The sequence below is a fragment of the Micromys minutus genome (assembly GCF_963924665.1).
Source record: "Micromys minutus genome assembly, chromosome: 9".
In the NCBI taxonomy this organism is placed as follows: Eukaryota; Metazoa; Chordata; class Mammalia; order Rodentia; family Muridae; genus Micromys; species Micromys minutus.
In genome coordinates, this window is record NC_137978.1 from 5,571,349 (window position 1) to 5,592,834 (window position 21,486).

Genomic DNA, 21,486 nt, shown 5'->3' on the forward strand with positions numbered 1-21,486 from the left:
AAGACAGTGATCCCTCCAATTAGAGTCAGTGGAGGAAAAATTACATTTTTGTCACACAACAGCTGGCTGGGTCCTTGTAACAGCTGAGGTACCTTGATGGCCTGAGATTAGGGACCAACCACGGGTTAAAAAGACTCTTAGTGACCTGTCACAATCCCTGGGTGAGAGAAGACACAGAGGGGAAGTTGTGGAGAGCAGGAGAGCCAAACTGTGAAGGGTTGGAAGGTGAAGGCACCATGAGGCTTACTCAGGTTGGGGACTGTAGGAGGAAGAGATAGCCCTACCCTTGTTACCCAGGAATACAGATCATCAGCTAAGAATGCCAGAGTTTGATGGCTTTGAGACTGAGTCAGAAGCTCATCAGTTTCTGGAGTGACACCGTTTTCATCCACTGCGGCAGAGCTTGAGGAAGCTGAAGCTCACAGCAGCTTTTCCCCTTGAGTGTGCAAAGGCAGGTCCTCTGCACATATCTGAGTGTGGTCATTGTCACTGCTTCCTACACTTCCGACATACGTGGGACAGAGACACTCCTCGGCTGCAGTATCACCCGGAGCATAAGATCTGGGGAGTCTTGGGAAGCTCAAAGACTGACTAGCCCAAAGAATGCAAACTAGGCTGAGGTGCCTGATACTCAAGGGAGGAAAACAGCTTCCATGGAGACAACTCTGACGGATATCGTGAGTTTGTCCAGTACAGAATCAGTGGCAAAAGCAAACGCTAAAGGGACACACAGTTCACAAGGTCAGCTGACCAGCCCCTGCACAGAACTATCAGGCTCCAGTTGTTTAGAACTCAGTAATCAATTGGCTGCCCCTCCCCTCAGCCTTGCTCGGTTCTTTTTAGTGTTATTCCCTGTTTTATGGAACTAATTTTGAAGAGTTTAATTTGTTATATTATTTATATTTTTAATGTTTTCATTTTCCCCTTCATATATTTATCTAATTCTGTTTGTTTTTTCACTACTGAGTATTTTTCCCCATATTCTTTTCCTTTTTCTTTTTGCCCATTGTATTTCCTCTGTCTCCATCACCTACATTTAGTAGTACTTTGACTTGATGACATTTTTCCTTAAACACTGATGGTTTATTATTATTATTACATTTATCTAATTTTGTTTTTGATGATCATGGCAGCAGATAGGCAGGCATGGCACTGGAACAGTAGCTGAAATTTACATGGCAATACTGCAACCATGGTGCAGAGAGAGAGAGAGAAAGGGAGAGAGAGAGAGAGAGAGAGAGAGAGAGAGAGGGAGAGAGAGGGGGGGGGGAGAGAGAGAGAGACAGACAGACAGAGAGACAGAGAGACAGAGAGAGACAGAGAGACAGAGAGAGACAGAGAGACAGAGAGAAAAAGACAGAGACAGACAGAGAGACAGACAGACAGGTCCAGAGAGAGAGGGAGGAGGAGGAGGCAGAGGAGGAGGAGTGGAGTGGAGTGGAGGAGAGGAAAGAAGAGAAAGACTGATATGAGCTTTTAAAACCTCAAAGCCCAGTCCCAGTAACATACCTCCTCCAACAAGGCCACGCATGCCTCTTCCAACAATGACACAGCTGCTAATCCTTCCCAAACAGTTCTACCAACCAGGGAGGAAGCATTGAAACATATGAGCCTCTGGGGGCCATTTTCGCTCAAGCCACTGCATCCTACGTAATTTTCTTTTCGCTCCCTGTTTTTAACACTTTCCCATTCTCCATACTCTCCTTTCTGTGTACTGCTTCTTACCAGTGTTCCTTTCTCCTCAGATTTCATTCATTCATTATGTCCACACTGAACTGAACTGTAACTTCATAGCACAAGCTATAGGAATTTTGTTATTAGGGCTTCTGCGGTCACTGGTGCATATGAGTGAATGGCAATTGACTTTGCGTGTTCTGTTAGTTGCTTATCTCCTTGATGAACAAATCCATGGTAAACTTAAGAAAGGAAGGGTTTGGTTTGGCTCAGGGTTGGAGAATATAGTTCACAGTGGCAAGGAAGCATGATGGAAGAAGCCAGAGAAAGCAGGTCACGTGGCACACATACACAATCAGTGAGTAAACTTAGCCCACTTTCTCTCTTCTTCAGTCCAGAAGTCAGGGTAGTCAATTAACCTAATCTAGAAAATTCCTCTTAGATATGCCTAGAGATTTATCTCTGAGATAACTCTAGATCCTGTCAAGCTGACCACACATACATACACACACACCTCACACACACACACACACACACACACACACACACACCTCACATACACACATAGACACAAATGTGTATACATCCACAGGCACAGATACACTGTGATCAAGCCTATTGATAGATTAGGGACATAGAACAGACTTGGAGGCTGAACTATGGCCCAGAGACAGAATGTTACAGAGATTTTAAGCTTGAAAACCACAAACCTGTACTAAGTTATAGTTATTTTTTCCACCGATCAGGACTTTGGGACAGGGACTTTTTTAGGAACATTTCCCTATGTGGTACATTTACCCTGTTTTCATTGGTTGGTGAGGTGACTTGCGGTGGGATGACTTGCCTAGCATTCATGTCTTAACTTGCCAACCTGGATATCAGTTATCCATATACAGGTATCTCTCTGCCAAGCAGGATGTAAGTTACCTAGGGAAGTCTTGGGAACTTAAACTTTTTTTTACCCCTATTCAAAATGGAAGTTTTACTCAAAATGGCTTCAATTTGGTTCCTTTTTACAGGTGTTCGGGTGAAACTGATCCTGGACAAACAGATGGACTCAGTCCAAACCCAGGAAAGCAAGTCATCACCATGGAAAGAAATTGAGAATTTTAAAAAGAGAAGTTTCAAAAGTGAAACACTTAACACATTGAAAGACACACACCCACCCACCCCACCCCCCCCACACACAGTAGAAAACATAAATAAACCCAACCGAGCAGAAGAAAGGATATCAGGACAGGCTGATCAAACACTGTGCTAGTAAGGAAATATGAAATGGGGATGAGATAGCAATCACATGGCATTTAGTGATACAGAGACAGGCCAGAGAGATGCTCAGTAGGCAAAGGCACTTCTTCACAAGCTTGGTGACCTGGGTTTGATTCGAGAGCCCACATAAAGGTGTGCAGAGATCCAACTCTATGAAGTTGTCCACTGACTTCCACATACATTTAGAGCCATGGGTATGATGACACTGCACATCCCACAATAATAATAAATGAAGCTGAAATTGAGAACAATAAATCTAAGAATAAAAGAAAACATAGAGAACCATAAAAAACTGAAAACAGGAAATTTCCCAAAACCAGAGGAAGAAAAACACATTTTAACATAAGAAGCATTTACAATCTTAAGTAGAAGAATTAAGTAGAGAAGAATTTTGTAACATATATTCAAGATGTCAAAAATAAAAAGCAAAGGCACATCATCAACAATTTTAAGAGAATGACACCCCAGAAGCTAAGAATCAGATCTGTCAGATCTGTCGATGACATACTTAAATCCTAGACAATAATTGCCAACCAAGACTCTAGATCCATCACTGCTAGTTCTTAAAGTGATAGAGAAACCAATCCACTTGGAGATAAATACAATAAAAGCAGTTTCTGGACACTAAGCCAGTACTGGCAGGAATTTTACCCACGGAGAAATGAAAAAACCCTTTATCACGAGAGGATGGGAAAGAACATATTTCAGGAAGCGATGGATGGAATGAAGGAGGGCGAGAAGGGAATTCATCACGTTCCACAGGAAGGAAGCAAATCCTTGATACTAATATAAGGGAATATAAAAAACATCTAATGATCTAGCCAATCAGCAAATTACAGAAATTAGGAGATCTTTATAAATGAAAGTAAATGGCTTCAGATTTCTAATAGAGACACATAGACTGACTAGATTTAAAGAATTAGGTGCAAACTTCTGTTGTCTCTGAGAAATACACCCTGGTAGAAGATTCTCACAGGCTGATAATCATAGAGTAAAACGTAATCTATTAGGTCAGTGAAAACTAAAGTTATTTTGCATAGACATTCTGATGGCAGATAAACTGACTTACACTGCATTGAGTCAGGAGAGATACAGAGCGACATTACTAAAGGAAATTACATATTACTAAAGGAAACTAAGATTATCAACAATATTCACCAAGAATATAAAACAATCATAAATATATATGCACCAAGCCACGTGGCTTAATTTTATAAAATAAACACTAATGGGTATAATGGATAGAACAGTCCTATAGCAATAATAACTTCTTACTTCACTATTCACTCATCTCTAGATTCATCCAAACTTAAAATTTGGTGATTTTAAGAAATCCCAGAGTTATATATATGATTGAACAAATGGACTTAACAGATAGCATCAGAATATTTTATTCAATGAAAAGAGAATATCCTCTCTCTCTCTCTCTCTTTCTCTTTCTCTCTCTCTCTCTCTCATCAGAAACCTACTGATATGATATATATATATATATATATATATATATATATATATATATAATATCGCATTCTACTCTGCAAATCATACTTTACCAAATACAAAGCAGTCAAAATAATATCATTTATTATTAGATTATACTTTAATAAAAGTAGAAATCAATAGCAAGAAAAACTAGCACACTCCCAAAAGGACCAGTGAGGCACTGAAGAATAAGTCCTAATCCAGAAACATCAGACGGCGAGAATAGAGGTCAGGGCAGAAATGAATGAAATGGGGACTAAGAGGATAATGCACAGAATTCGGCAAAGGGTTAGTTCTTTGAAAAATAAACACAAGACAGACAGATCCCTAGCTAAATAACCAAAATAAAGAGAACATCCAAATTAATAAATTTAGAGGTATAAAGGGGGTTAATACAAATTCCAATGGGAAAACAGAATTATTAAGTACTTTGGAAATTTATACTTCCAAAAAAATCTGGGAAATCTAGAAGAAATAGAAATTCTTACATATATATGACTTACCAAACTTGAGTTAAGAAGATTTAAGCCCGTAAGCAGATCTACAGCAATCAAGGATCTGGGCAGCAGTTAATATAAGAGTAATGCGAAATAAGGAAAAGTCCAGGTCCAGACAAAATCCCCGCCTGATTTTACCAGGCTTTCAATGAAAGTTAATACCTATGCTCTTCAAACTGTTTCATGATGTATAGAAAGGGAAGGAACACTACCAAAGTCATTCAGCGAGGCTAGTATGATCATTATACCTAAGCTGCATAAGGATACATTAAAGAAAGAACAGTATAGATCAATTTTCTAGATGAGCATACATATCAAAATTCTCAAATATTTCTTGCAAAGAACATTGGAGAGCACAGTGTGAGGTGTGAGGCCATCTCACATGGTGGTTCACCTAGTTAACTTTAACTGTCAGGTTGACTCAGCTCAGAGTCACCTAAAAGGAGAAACCTCAATGGAGACATTGCAAGTATTGCATGGTCATGGTGTTTCTGTGGAGGGCTGTCTTATTACCACGGTGCCACTCCCTGGGCATGGGGTCCCAGGCTGTCTAAGAAAGCCAGATGAGCAGGAGCTTGGGTAAGTCAGCAGGCAGCATGGTTTCTGTTTCAAGCTCCTGGCTGACTCCCCACTTGGCTTTCCCTCGAGGATGATGGGCTGAGAGCTGCAAGTGTCAGCCACATAAACTCCTTCCTACTCCATGTGTGCTTCTTCTGGTCAGAGCATCTAATCCCAGCAACAGAGACCAAGCAAAAACAATGATCAGGCTGATTTCTCCCACAGATGCAAAGTTGGCTGACCGTACACAAGCCTGGCATAACTCAGACATCAATAGACTTAAGAACAGAAGCTGTGTCATCTCAATAGAAAAAAAAATCCCACAACTGAGTTGAGTTCAACAATTCTTCATGATGAAAGCCTTAAAGAAACCAGAAATAAGGACTGGAGAGATGGCTCTGTAAGTAAGATCAAGTGCTACTCTGTAGGAAACCTGGTTCTAGTGTTGGCACTGCTGTGGTGGTTTACAACTGTGTGCAGCTAGTTTCAAGGGGTCCAGTGATCTCTCTTCTGGCCTCTGCAACCACCAGGCATGCACACAGACTTATATGCAGACAAATGCTCATACATTTAAAATAATAACAAATCCTTTTTTAAAAAATGTTAAAAACCCTAGGACTATTTTGTGTGTGGTGGTACCTCCTTTTGATGCTAGCCTTTGGGAAGCAGAGGTAGGAGGTCTACAGAGTGAATCCCATATTAGCTCAGTGAGACGTGACAGGGAAGAGAGAGACATGGGGGGGGGGGGAGAGAGAGAGAGAGAGAGAGAGAGAGAGAGAGAGAGAGAGAGAGAGACATACATATCTTGACATAATGAAGAAAAATCTAAAGACAATATTAAACTAAACAGGAAAACAAAGAAAATTTTCTTTCAAACTTGAAATGAGACAAAGATTCCTACCCTATATATTTTTATATTTCTCTCTCTCTCTCTCTCTCTCTCTCTCTCTCTCTCTCTGTGTGTGTGTGTGTGTGAGTTTGTGTGTGTGTGTGTGTGTATATGTGTGTGTGTGTGTGTGTGTGTGTGTGTGTGTATCTATGAATATTTTATTCAATATAGTTAGTTCTCAAAGTCATAGGTTGGAGATAAGACAACAAAAGTAAAAGGAGGCTGAAGAACACTTGCTGTTCTAGCAGAGGACTCGGGTTCAATTTCCAGCACCCACATGGTGGATGACAACCACCTTTAACTCCAGTCTAGGAGCTCTAAAACCTTCTTCTGGATTCCTTGGGCACACTGCATGCACAATGTGCACAGACATACATGTAGGTAAAACACCAGTACACATAAAATGAAAACATAAAGAGGAGAAATACAAATGCAATGGGAAAGAGTCACATCATCCCTATTCTCAGACAACTTGAATCTTTGCTGAAGACCCTAAATATGCCACCAGAAAAACGTTAAACAAGGCAACAGTATGCAAAATCACCTAGAAAATTAATAACTGGTTTAGTATGTTAGTATCCTTCATGTTGCTGGGACTAAATATCCTGGTGGGCAGCAGTAGTTTAAAGGTCCAAGGGCTTGTTTAGGCTTACTGTTCCAGAATAACAAAGTCTCAGTATGGTGGAGAAGACATGGCAACAGGCAGGGAATGCCAGGCAAGTTTTAGGATTATTTTGTATCCCTGCTCAGAGAGCAGAGGACAGAGAGTGGGGCCAGGCCATATAACCTCAAAGCTCACCCACAGTGGGGTACTTCCTCCTGGGAGGCTCTACCTTCCAAATAGTCTTATAACCTTCTTTGTAAGTGCCATCAGCTGGGGACCAAGCATCCAAACACATGATCTGTGTATGAGGGGAAAAGTTCATGTGCAAATACAATTGAAACTTTTGTATATGTTAATAGTGAATTTGGTAAGAAATAAATCTAAAAAGAGAATCCCATTTATGATTGGTTAAAGAAATAACTAGGAAAAATCTTAACCAAGGAGATAAAGCTTTCCACAATAAAAAATTTAAGACATTGAAGGAAAAGAAACTGAAGGAAAATAGCAAGATTTCCTGTGATCATGGGTAGGCTAAAATAATGTGAAAAGTATCTATGTTATTGAAAATAATCTATATATTTATGGTGATTCTTGCCAAAATTCCAGTGACATTCTTCATAGAACTAGAAAACTCTATTCTAAAATTCACATGGAAACACAAAGCAATCTTTTGTAGAAAGAGAAATGTTGGACACATCATAACATCTGATCTTCAAGAACCAACAAAAAATCGACCCCAATTGCAAAGCTTCTGTAGGGCTAAGGACACTGTCAAGAAGGCAAAATGGCAGCCAACAGATTGGGAAAGGATCTTTACCAATCCTACATCTGATAGAGGGCTAGTATCCAATATATACAAAGAACTCAGGAAGCCAGACTCTAGAGAATCAAATAATCCTATTAAAAATGGGGTGCAGAGCTAAACAAAGAATTCTCAGCTGAGAAATACAATATGGCTTAGAAGCACCTAAAGAAATTCTCAACATCCCTAATCATCAGGGAAATGCTAATCAAAACAACCCTGAGATTCTACCTCACACCAGTCAGAATGGCTAAGATCAAAAACTCAGGTGACAGCGATGCTGGTGAGGATGTGGAAAAAGAGGAACATACCTCCACTGTTGGTGGGGTTGTAAGCTGGTACAATCACTCTGGAAATCAGTCTGTCGGTTTCTCAGAAAATTTGACATATTACTACCTGAAGACCCAGCTATCCCACTCCTGGGCATATACCTGAAAGATGCTCCAACATATAACATATACTTCAAACATGCTCCACCATGTTCATGAGGCCTTATTTATAATAGCCAGAAGCTGGAAAGAACCCAGATGTCCTTCAACAGAGGAATGGATACACAAAGTGTGGTACATTTACACAGTGGAGTACTACTCAGCTATTAGAAACGATGACTTCATGAAATTTGTAGGCGAATGGATGGAACTAGAGACTATCATCCCGAATGAGGTAACCCAGTCACAAAAGAACACACATGGTATGCACTCACTTGCCCCAGAAACCTCTGAATACCCAAGAAATAATTCACAGACCTTATGAAACCCAAAAAAAGGAAGACCAAAATGGGGATGCCTCAGTTCTTAGAAGGGAGAACAAAACACTCAAGGGAGGAAATGCAAGGTCAAATAGAGGAACAGGGATTGAAGAAAAGATCACTCAGAAGCCACCTCACCTGGTGAACCACCACATATGCGGCCACCAAATCCAAACACTGTAGCTGATACCAGGAAGTACTTACAGACAGAGATGCCTCCTCAGGAATTATGTTAGAGTCATATAGATACAGCTGAGCATGCTTGCAGCTAGCCATCAGACTGAACTCGGTGACCCCAATGAGGTTGCTAAAGAAAGGACCTAAGGAGCAGGAAGGGGTTGCAACCTTATGGGAAGAACAACATTATCAACCAACCAAACCCTCTACAACTCCTCTGGACTAAAACATCAACCATTGACCATACATTGAGAGATCTATTGATTCAGTTGCATATGTAGCTGAAGATAGCAGTTTCTGGCATTAATGTGAGAAGAGGCTTTTGGTCCAGGGAGGGCACATTTTCCCAATGTAGAGGAATGCCAAGGCAGCGGGGTGGAGAGGGTGATTAGGAGTGAGTGCACCTTTGTGAAGGCCAGTGGAAGGGGAGGAGGGATGAGAATGTGGTGGGGGAAGGGGAAATGTAAATACAGAGTATCTAATTAAAAAAAAATTAAGGTCTAAGAGCTTCTCCACATGACAACCATGTTCACACACAATGGTATTTTACAATGGTGTATTAAAGTCTTCGGTTTGGTTAAATGCTTGCATCATTTTCTAAAAAAATTAAGCATGCTTCTTTCGGCCAAACCAAGCCAAACCAAACCAAACCTAACAAAACAAAACAAACAAAAACCAAAAAACCAGCTGAGTGGTTTTCTTGAATCTCAGACAAAGTGAGAACTTTGGACTTTTAAGTCAGTCGAAGCGTTAGTGACCATGGGGACTTTTGAGGTTGGATTGTATTTTGCTTTGTGAGATGAACATGAGAGGTGGAAGGTACTGGTTTAAAGCATTGTAGTTGGTGTTATATCAACAAGGAGCAGAGCTGCAATGGTTAATCTCTCTTGTCAAATTGAGATCAATAATTACCTAGATGATAGACCTCTATGCACGCCTATGTGATACTCTCTTGATTAAGGTAATTGACAGGGACAGATCCATCTATGTGGGTGGTCCCATTCTCTGGGGCTGAGTTCTAGACTGGGGAAGCTGGCTGAGCACCACTGTTCACTGCTCTCTGCTTCTTGACTGTACAATGTGACAAGCTGCCTCATGCTCTGTCCCTATGACTTCCTCAGCACAATGGACTGTAACTTCCAGGTATAATCCAGAATAAACCCTTCCTTCCTCATGCTGTACTTGTGGGATTATTTAAATGAAGAAAGTAAGTAAGATAGCCAGGGTTCTTGGATTCTGTTTGTTTTTATTTGAGTCAAGATCTTGCTGCATAGCTGAGACTAGCCTTGAACTCAGTACCTTTGGTCTTTGTGGTCTTTGCTTCCCAAGAACGGGCATGGTAAGTATGTGCCACCATATGTAGCTTTGATTTCAAGTTTATCCCACAACAGGAAAATCTATTGTATAGAGTCATTTATTATAGGGGATTCTTTAAACCTGCTCATTAGTGTATAGAAATAACTTCACCGTAGAGCATTTCTTTGTAATGAGGTTGTACTAGGTTTCAGTAAAAGTTAAGTGCTTTATGCTTATTCATTTTACAGATATTTACTGAGAGCCGGTGCTATTCTAGAGAATGTGTCAGGATGGTAAGCATACCGCTGGGTCTGGAGTGAACACAGCTAAGACTGAAGCTATGCTATACCTCTGTGCATGAATCAACTTCAAAAGTGCAAGACAACACTGGAAAAAAACTGAAAATAAAAGAACACAGACATTGGAGGAGACTTATAATTAATACCTAATTTGAACTTGGCCATGATGGTGGAAGCCTCTGAATACAATGGAAGTGTGGAGTCTTAGAAGAAATGTGAAGGTGGAGCAGATAAAAATAGGAAAGAAAAAGTATTCCAAGTGATCAAAATCTGCTGGCTGGAGAGGCAGTTGTACTAGTTTGCAAGGTTGCTGCATGATTCCGGAAGGTGCAGAAGAGGTAAGAATAAAACATGTCTCATTGCTCGCTTGTGGGAAAGCCCTCTGGGCTGTGCTGGCTGGAGACACGACGCGGGCCAACGAAGGTGGAAGGAGCTGGCACCAAGAGTGGAGGATGCTGGCAGGGACCCAAGGATATCAGTAACTAAGTAGAAGACTGGATGGCTTCCAGTGGCCTTCCCACAGGACCATTAGAAACTATCTGAGAAAGGAATGCCCAGGAAGAAAACGCTGAATATTTTGTTAAACAAGAGGAAAGGAGGCCAGGGTCACCAACATCTGGAGCAAAACTAGTAGAGTCTGGGAAACGCTCATTACAGATGTGAGAATGAAAGTTAGATTCTGTGGGATCATGGGTAGATGAAATTTAATTGACAGCATCTGTCTCTACCACTTACATGACCATAGCATGTATAAACACTGAGTTTAAGATCTTTGGTAATCTTGTAAAAAGGAACACATTGTGTAGGTAAGATGGCTCCACAGGTAAAGTCTTTTGATGCGAAAGGTGGAGAGTAACTGAGGACCACACATGGGGGTCAACATTTGGTATCTACATTCACATGCTTACACTGTTACACACACAAGCACACACACACACATACACACACACGATGGCCTGATGATCTGAGCTGAATTACAGTGGAAAGAGAGTTGGATCCTTCAGATATTTCTCTCATCTCCACACATACACTGTGCCTGCCCACTCATGCAAACCACACACTAAAATAAATAAATAAATAAATAAACAAATTAAAAAGATCACACTGGTTGGCTTAGGAATCTGTAGGAGAGACAACTTAATGTCATTTCATTACTGAAAATGGGTACAGAAAATATTAAAATATTTGTTACATGTCACCTATTCGCTCAATCATTTGCTTGCTTTAAATGTCTCATGTGTAGATGCCAACTGCCGAGGAAAAGTATGGAAGCACTTCTTACTTGGTGATGCTGACAGTAAAAGTTCCTGAATCACTATTTTATACATAGACTCATCTTTAATCAACAGTTGGGCTGCTTCCAAGTTCACTGGATCTTTTAGGACAGGGTAAGAAAGCAACATCTAAAAGAAAACACAGCAAACAAGTTTAAAATGAATTTTTCTTGGAATAACAAGACAAACCAATGCATATAAACTCAACAGACATAGTAAACACCTACTATACACAGCCCTGGAGGTTGGTACAGCTATGATGTAAAACACAGGACAGCTGCTGGAGGTGGCTCACACCTTTATTCCTAGCACCTGGGAGGCAGAGGCAGGTGGATATCCAAGTTCAAGGCCAGTCTACAGAGTGACTTTCAGGACAGGCAGCGTTACACAGAGAAACTGTCTTGAGCAAAGAAACACAAACAAAACCACAAGTATCCTCAGGAAAATCACTGTATCTTGGTTTTATGCTGTGTATTCATGAAACACTGGGACCAAAGCAAAAGAGTTTATTCCCCTCACATAAATTTAACGTGGATTTTTATGTAAGCACTGGAGAACAGTAAAAATCTCCTATTACATACTAACAGGAGACCACATTAGATCATGGCTAAACACACATGTACTGGTGCTTGCACACATATTTATACCCCTTTTAGGCCATTAATTAATCAATTTACTATCAGTAGTAATTTTCTATGATTATTGTCACTACTACAAAAAAATCACCTTAGAAGAAACAATCTTATAATCTCTGTATACTTAGGTGAAAAATCCAGGATGAAGGACTAGTTTCCAGACTTCAAAGGTCAGAAGCTGAGTGTCACAGGTTCGGATCCTGTGAGAAGATTCTGGATGAAGCACCCTCCATGTTCTTCCAAGCATGAAGTTGGCATGTTGGTTCCTTGTGGCTGTAGGATTCAGGATCTCATTATTGTTCAGACTGTCAGCTGTGTGCCACCCTCTGCCCCTACAGAAGGACCTTCAGTCCTTGCCTGTGATATTTAGTGCCTCGGTGCTAGCCATGGTGTGAAAGGACCTCCTTGAGTTGAAAATTTGACTTTTTTGGTCACTTCCTTTCATCTGTTTTTACTTTTCTACCTACTAAGAGACCAGAAACACTTTACACAGTATAAACTAACCTTCTTCTCTTAGGTTGTCTGAATGATAACCAAAATATTCCATTCACAGCAGTACATAGGTTAGTGTCTTAGGGGACCCTCTTTAAAATTCTACATACCACAAAATTCATAAAGCTGGGCCAGACATGGCCCACAAAATTCATAAAGCTGAGCCAGTGGTGACCAAAATTTCTTGGCTAGACCATGGTCTGATTATTGATAACCTTAATTTTGTTTTGCCTTACCCTAAACTGCAAATATATATTTAATAATTTAATATTTTGGACATTGCATGTTATAATATGTAGGCTGATAAAACACAGTTAAAAGAATGTCTTCACACATTACTACTTGTACCAATCTGATTTTGTTAGTCAAGTTGGCTGGAAGTGGAGCCATCTGGGAAGAGGGAACCTTCATTGAGTAACTGTCTCCATCAGTTTCTTCTGTGGACAAGCCTATGGTGCATTTTCTCGATTAATGATTCACGTGGGAGGCCCAGCCCACCATAGTTTCATCTCCCTGCAGGTGCTCTGGGCTGTATCAAGATGAGCAAACCACAGTGAACAGGTACGCTTCCATGGTCTCTGCTTCAGCCCCTGAGTCCAGGTTTCTGCTTTGAGTTCCTGCCATGACTTTTCTCAGTGATGGATTGTGATCAGAAAATGTAAGTCAACCCCTTTTGTCTCTGCGTTAATTTTGGTTAATGTTTATCGCAGCAACAGAGAAGCAGACGAGGGTGATGCTATTATACTGAAAGGTAGATACAAAATGAACAACCAAGGCTTAGAAGTTATGAAAACAGCCAGGCAGCAGCAAAGATGGTTCAGTGGGTGAGGGTGCTTACCACCAAGCCCGGATACCTAAGTTCGATCCCCAGAACCCACAATGTGGAAGGAGCACTGACTCCCACAAGTTGTCCTCTGACCTCTACATGTGTTTCATTGCCTGCTACCCCTAAATAGACAAAATTCAGAAAGTCAAAAGTGAAAAGTACAAAAATGTCATGTGCCACTCTTTAGGAGATGGAAGCAGGTGGTGGTGAATTGAAGACCACAGTGAGACCCTACCTCAAAACAAACAAAAATAGGGTAGCAGAGATGGCTCATGGGCTAAGGTGTTTGCTGTCCAGCTTTACTCCTTGAGTTTGATCCCCAGGTCCAGGTGGTAAAAGGAAAGGAACTTTTCCAGCAAGTTATTTGTTGACCTCCACATACTATAGCACATACACACAATAAACAAACACACACAGAAAAACGTAAGCAAAAACAAAACAAGAATTATGGAAATTACAGCAGACTTTTACTAGTGAGCGTAATCATTTGACATCTCATATTTCAAAACCAGTAAGAATTCTGTTATCACTGGAGTTTTTCCTTGGGAAACACATTCAAGCTACATGATCATAATAATTGCTTCAGCAAGGCTGCAGTGCGGGTCCCACCGTCCCGTTCAAAGTGGGTGGGAAGCGGACGAAGCCTCTTTTCCTGAGCAAGCTCGTGGTCTCTGGCTGCAGGGAGAATCTTACTCAACGAGGCATGCCTGACAAATGTTATTTCCTATTTCCTCATTAACTGACGTGTGAGAGGCTAACATGGAGGAATTTGCTTCTAAGGATGTGAGCCCCAGAGTGATTATGACATTTGGGAACCAGACACTGACCCGACAGAGAAAGTACACTTGGCTTCTTCATTCATCAGGTTTAATATGAACTTTGAAGAGAGAGCAGCTAGCACTGTCTGGAACACAGAAGACTGGTTACTATGTTAAGGTGTAGCCAGTAGCTTACTTATGAGGTCAGACAATTATGAAATACTCATGAGGAGCCCAGTTCAGTGTTAGAAGCCGAAATAAAGCCTGTTTCTCACCAATTGAAAACATCTCGATGCTTCCCACCCCCATATTATAAAAGGTGCATTCTTTGATTGTGAAGGGCTTGAACTATCAGTTTCAAAATAAAGATTCACTTTCTAGCTCCTGATGAAGAAATTTTGATTGACACAGCTTGCTCCGATCCTTTGAGCATTTACATCTGCTTTGTACATGTTAACCCTTACGTAATGAGTGGGGATGAAATATGTGGAAGTGTTAAGTTAGGCATGGTGGTGCCCACAGGGGGGAAGCAGTAGAATCATGAGTTCAAGGCCAGCCTGGGACTACACAGTGAAGCCCCGTATTAAAGAGACCCATTCACATTTACAGTAATTGTATTCTTACCTGTAGATCAAGTAAGAGGCTGCGGACTGAGTAACTTGTGTCCCACTTCTCAGGCTTGTCCAGAATGTCTGTACTGGGCTGGCCGGTATATGGGTGTACTGTAAAATAATGTCACACTACTGTCATCCAAAACTTGCAAAGCATCATAATGACACACAAGAAAATTTCTGCTTCTGCTCGTCTTCCTATTTTCCTGTTTCTCACATGTTAAACACTGGATGGATACTCAGGACCTACCAGCTTTGTGCTTAACTTGTAGACGTCCGTGCAGTAATTTCACACTATAAATTTAGGGTTCTTTGGAGGCTTAGGTGTATGTGTGTGTGGTTCAAATGTACATGTGTGTGGGTTTATGGGTGTGCATGCCTGTGAATGCCCAGAAACCAGAGGAGGAGGCCAGGCATCCTATCCAAGAGTTTTTCATTTTACTTCTCTGAGGAAAGGTCTCTCATCGAACCTGGTGGTGGGCTGGAGGTCAGCAGCCTCAGCAGTCCTGTTACTGGGAGCCCCACAGTGCCCACGTAACATGCAGGTGTAACTGGGGCTGGAACTTTACGTGGGTGCTCAAGAGCTAAAGGTCCTGCTGCTTGCACAAGCCACGTATCTAGCGTCAAAACTACATTTTCATTACATAGATAATACTTGGGAGACAAAAGGTATACAAGAAGCGTTCCCTGCCTAATAATTCTACTCCAACCACATTGATCTACAGATCTCTATCAGAATAGTCACAAGAGCTTGTGTGCTTATCACACAGAACGCTATTTTTACACTTCGTTTTCAAGGCGTTTTTCTCATTTAAAATAAATTTACAACATATTTCTAGATGTATTTATCTATTAAAGTTTACTTACATTCATTTATTGGCATGTATATGTGTGTGTAACGCATGATCAGAGGTCAGAGGACAACCTGTGGGAGTTGGATTTCTCCCCCCACCATGTGCGTTTGGAGGCTTGTCAGGCTGATCAGCAATACTGGTCCTCCAGACATGCTTATTAAAAAGAGATGTAAGTACCTACTGTGTGCCAAGCAATGATTCTAGGGACAATACAGTGACCAAAAGATCCAGCTTTCATGGGTCTTCCTTTTTCTATGTAGGGGAAAGATGAAGTATGAAGGAAGCGGCACTTGATGTTTTTTTATGTAAAATGATTCCTATGTTAACAGACAGTGTGATTATAGAATGTTCCCTGTATGCATAGGTTCAGAATCCATGGATTCAAATGAGGATCAGAATATTTTTTAAAAATCCATACTAACTTGTACAGGCTTTTTTGTCATTATTTTTTGAAACAATATTGCATGCTAACTATACACATAGCATCTTCATTGTTAAGTAATTAAGAGATGATTTGAAGTATATAGGAGAGGTTACACTAAGTCTGTGGGTTAAGTGTGCTGGAAACAAGCATCCTTCATATAACAGACTCTTGTGCTATTATGTATAGAACATGAATAATTTACAAATCTGAAATTTTAGCCCATAGGGATATATGTATATTATATCTGATTAAAAATTGTCAAATCACTTCCCTTGACATGACACCATTATGTCAAGGAATAATGTCTGCTCAAGCTGACTAAAATTTAGTTTTAATGTCTTTTAACATTTTGTAAACAAAAGTGATAAATCACAATATTTCATGTTTTAATTTTCAGCTATTTTCTTCATAAGGAGATTTTTTTGTAGATTTCATGCCATTCTCTGCTAGTTCACGAGAGGTTTTTACATGTGGTATACACAGTATGTTCTGTGTACATAAATGTTCCCCAGGTTTGCAGAATGCAGAGTTTTATTTTTTAGTTTGTTTATCATGTGTGCAGCTACAGAGGGTTTTTTAAAGTTTGTATAGTTTAAATGTCATGGTTTTCAGTAGTTTCATGGAAAGACTCCCATACAAACTACAGTCAGCTACATTACATTGTCACCTTCCTTAGAATTCAATTAAAAACACTACAATGCTTAGGGAAATTGTCTCATATATAAATAATTCAGCACAAGCTAACACATTTTTACTCTCAAAGGTTAAGTTGGCTGGTGATCATTTTTATAAAGTAAAAGATTACATTCAACTAAAATAATAAATGATGTGTGGTTATATGTATTATTCAGCAATCAAAATGATCTTTTACATTTTCTGTATACAAATGGAGGAAAGAGGCTGGGGAGATGCTCCTCAGTTCAGAGCATCGCTGAGTTTGGTTCCCAGCAATCACAGGAGCGGCTCATAACTGCTCCTGGGGATCTAAAACCTTCTGGTCTCCACAGACAGCATACTCACATGCACAGTCTCCCCTTCACATATGTGCACAGCCTCCCCTTCACATATGTGCACAGCCTCCCCTTCACATACGTGCACAGCCTCCCCTTCACATATGTGCACAGCCTCCCCTTCACATATGCACATAATTGAAAACAAAAACATTTAAATTCAGACAAAAGATCAGGCCATTTAAAGTAAGCTAGATTCAGTACTACAGCTGAACTATGTAGGAAAATGTGTACAGAAAAATGAGGATGGATTAAGTAAAATATTGAAAATGGTTTTAGTAACTATTAGGATTCAAGGTGATTGACAGTTTTTCTGCCTTTCAAAGTTTTCTCCAATGAGTATTCTTTAATTATAAGTTGCTAACAGGGGAAGAACATGGTTATTAAACACACACACACACACACACACACACACACACACACACACACACACACACACGCACGCACACACAAGAATCGCATAGACAAAGCCAGAAAAGCCAACACAGAGGGGTCTCACTTATTCCTTACCGTTTGGATGAAAAGGAATTGTTATAAATGTCACAACTGGAGGAACAAGGTTGTACTCTTGTGAAAACTCTATTGTCAGGTGGAAAACGAGTCCTGTAATATAGAAATGAATGATGCTGTGGAACACTGGAGGCCTTTCTATGATTAAGCCTATTTATAATTTTATCTTTTCCTAAAATATTTTATTATTCAAAATTATCTTTACATATTTATGTTTATCTCTCTATGGCACATGTGCATGTGTGTGAGTGAGTGTGTGTGTGTGTGTGTGTGTGTGTGTGTATGTGTGTGACAGAGTTAGTTCCCACTTCCTACCACATGCGGTCCAGGGATAGACCTCATATCACCAGGCTTGGCAGCAGGTGATTTTGCTGAGCCATCTCACCAAATGCTTCCCCATGATTAAATTTCTATACGGTGCATAGACCAGTCTTTGTTGCTGACTAGACCCTTTACCATCCAACTGGACTGTTTCAGTTTCCCCATAGCTCTGTCCTTCACTGCCTCTGTCTTCTTCACACTGCCTTCTCCCATATTGGCTGACCTCACCCTTCCCCGACTGCCCGTAGCATAGATGTTGTCCTCTTTTGAACTTGGCAAGTGTTCACACATCATCAGCTCAAAGGTTGCTTCCTTAGAAAGCCTTGCCGACTTCTGCAGTGTAATTGCTGATCCTTCTCTTGTCTTTGGCATTCTCGCCACAATCCATAGCAACATCTATGATGTCATTGTTGCTTTTTATGCTCGTCTTACCCACACCACTCAAAGTCTTTTAAATAAATAGAATAACTCATGACTATTAAAGTTTACAGTGGGCCATTTCCTTGAGGCTTGACTTCTGGGAGGTTAGGGGAAAATCAAAATGGGAAAACCAAGAAATAACTGAAAAGCTGAAGTATCAGGAATTTTGATTGGTGTTCTCTCATCTCATAAAGATTATTGACAGACATTCTTGATAAATGTATTTATTGTGTTTGCTTCTTAAAAATACAGTAACATTAGGGATGGGAGTGAGGCCCTTGATTTGAGCCCTATTCTCTGTCTCTTTCCTTTTTCCCTTTTCCTCCTCCCTCTCTCTTGCTGTCTCTGTAAGACAGATTGATTTTAATAACACAAACCTTCACAAACTGAATTCTGAAGTCCTTCAATCTCAGCTTTCCAACTCATCATATCCTCAGTTATAGGAAAAGCAGTAATACCCTGTCATATAGATAAATAAACAAACAAATACATAAACACACATGCAAGCAGAAGTATTTATCACATTTTTGAAAATCAGATATTGTGTGATACTAAATTTCAAAATTTGACTTTTTTCTCAATATTTCATTTCTTGGTATAGGGAAGTGTTGTATGTCTTTAGTTAAGATAGGTGTCAGGAAACATATGAAATACATAGAAAATTAAAATCAAATTTCTAAGAGCAGAAATCAGTGGTGGGACAGGAAGGTAGGCTGGGCTATGTGTTTATGCAATATGTGTGTAAGGCATGGCCATTTATAATCCCAACTGGGAAATAAGGGATAGTTAGAAATTAAAAATGCATGTTTCCTGAAGGTTTCTGAGGACAATTCGAATGCCACACGGAAGGCATGATGTAGAAGCATTTTCATTAAGATTTCCAAACTCAACTTCATTACCTATGTTTCTGAGTTGGATTTTTTCTTGTGTTATGAAAGGGAATATAAAACCAATTGTTTTTTTGTTTTTTTCTAGTTCTAACTCTGACATGACTTTTGTTTGGTTTTGACAATGAGTACGTGCATAAAAATACATCAAGTAGTGAAAGTGTAAAATCCAGTGTGGAACTCTCAAAGGTCTGTCCCAAAAGCCCTTCTAATTGTGTGGAAGTTCATTGGAATGCACTTACTTTTGGTCTGGTTATTTTTGGTGTGGGATTTAAAAAAATAGTTTCCTATTAAACTTTATAAAACTTATTTAAGAAAATAAAGTTAAAATTTCAAGATTATTCTCTGTGTATGAAAACAAACTCGCCCTATGATCAAATATTTTCTCTATGAAGAGAGAAGAATGAGCTTCATAGAAAACCTTCACAGCTGTGCTGGGTGTACTTAAGTTCAGCAAATTCTTTCTGAGCCAGTATAGTGAATATGTATGCTAGGTGACTGTCAAGGTGAGCACTGCCTCTGTCTGTGTGATATAGCCCACCACTGAATCCTATTATACCAGGGAACGATAATGTCTAGACTGAACAGAAGTGTTATTGGATGTGAGGTCATGTATCTGCAATGTTTATAATAGTTGATCCTAAGCATCTCCGAGGAGGGCTTTTTTCTTTTTAATGTGTTTATTATAGTAGGAGCAAAATAGAGCATGTATTATGAGCTACCACCAGCAAGGCGATTGATTGTTAGCCCCCTGCACACACTCTTCTGTGGATGGCTTTGTTCCTAAGTTTTTGTTTGTTTGGTTTGGTTCTTCCCCTGTCTCTTCATTCTCTATTTTTTATTTTCCATATATAAGTTCATTGGTACGAATGAATGCCAATAACTTCACCAGTGACATTGGAACGGAGAGCAGTTTTTTGTTCTGCATTAAAATTTGAAGGCAAAGGTATAAGAAAAATGTAGTGGAAAGTATGCAGTAGACTTAGAGCACAAAGATTAAAACAAAGGGTCAGAAAATGATATAGTGTGGTGTGGTGGTGTTGGGAGGCAGAAGGATCTCTGAGTTTAAAACCAGTCTGACCTACAAAGAGTTTCAAGACAGCCAGGGCAGTTATATGGAGAACCCTGTTTTGAAAAAACAAAACAGACGAGGAATCAGGGAGGTGGATGAAGAAGAAAAGGAGGACCTGGGGACAAATCTATACTGAATCTTTCTAAGCATTAAGTTTACTGGTCACAAAACAAAATACGACTTAGTTAACAATATTAATTATTGCAACCTGAACCTGCCAGTTGATGCTTGACTCTCTGCTACTCAGGGCTTCAGCTCACTAGAAATCGCCCTGCACAATGTATTTTAAATTGTTATTCATCATTATTTTGAAACAGTAACTGTTAAGCTACAGTAGTTATTAGACTACTGTAGACGGAAGGCTGGTGTGAAGAAGCCATGGTTTACAGAATAAACACGGACTAGCCTGCTTCGTCAGCAGCATCACCGGATGAAGTGTCTCTCCGTGCCGCTGAACTTACCTTGCTTACGTTGTTCTCTAACTCCTTCAGGTCTCTTTCTAGCAAAATATAAGCTTTGGAGTACATAGCGAGGTTGCTCCCTGTCTTGGAACTCGGGTTCACTCAGGGCAGAGCTCTTGACAGGTCTCTGGTTACCCTCTGACCCCTGCTTAACGGTTACTCACTCCCTGCCGAATGGCGACTACGTTTAGGGTTTAACAGTGAAGGAAGACTGGGGTCCTTCCTATCTGTGTTGTCTCAGCTTCCACCCCAAGACAAACTTGGGACCACTTGAGAGAAGCCAGAGTTGTTGGCAGGCCAAAAGGAAAGGGCAAGCCCCGAAGCAGCACTGCCAAGTTCTCTTTCTACTGGACAAGTGAAGGCTGTGTCTGTTCCGCTGGACAAAGCAAACCAGTTGCCAAGCAACAGTCCTCTGGAGGCCTGTGAGGTTGCCTCACATCTAAGCAGCAATGGGACTGTAGGTCCTCTTAGCCAATCGATGAGCATCTTCGTGGGGAAGGCCAGTGATGTCAGCATTCAGGATGACAGCCTCCGCCCCTCAGTGCACCCAGACACCTCTGATGTACAGGGTCTTCCCTGCAATCCAGGGAAGATTCTATACTAGTGTTTCTCCCATCCTGCTTCACACTTGAGGCGCCC

At 40.4% G+C, this 21,486-nt stretch overlaps 1 protein-coding gene across 1 annotated transcript in view; it reads right to left on the bottom strand.

Annotated features, from left to right (window-relative positions):
* UBE2U (ubiquitin conjugating enzyme E2 U) overlaps positions 1–20,913 on the bottom strand; it is a gene marked incomplete at both ends in the record, with an annotated part of 54,271 nt that extends 33,358 nt beyond the window's left edge. The window contains 5 exons of the mRNA XM_080922107.1: positions 11,575–11,695; positions 14,902–14,999; positions 17,687–17,779; positions 18,805–18,886; positions 20,848–20,913. Coding sequence (XP_080778233.1) covers positions 11,575–11,695; positions 14,902–14,999; positions 17,687–17,779; positions 18,805–18,886; positions 20,848–20,913 — 460 coding nt within the window. The remainder of the gene's footprint in view (positions 1–11,574; positions 11,696–14,901; positions 15,000–17,686; positions 17,780–18,804; positions 18,887–20,847) is intronic.
* Between the last annotated feature and the right edge of the window lie 573 nt (positions 20,914–21,486).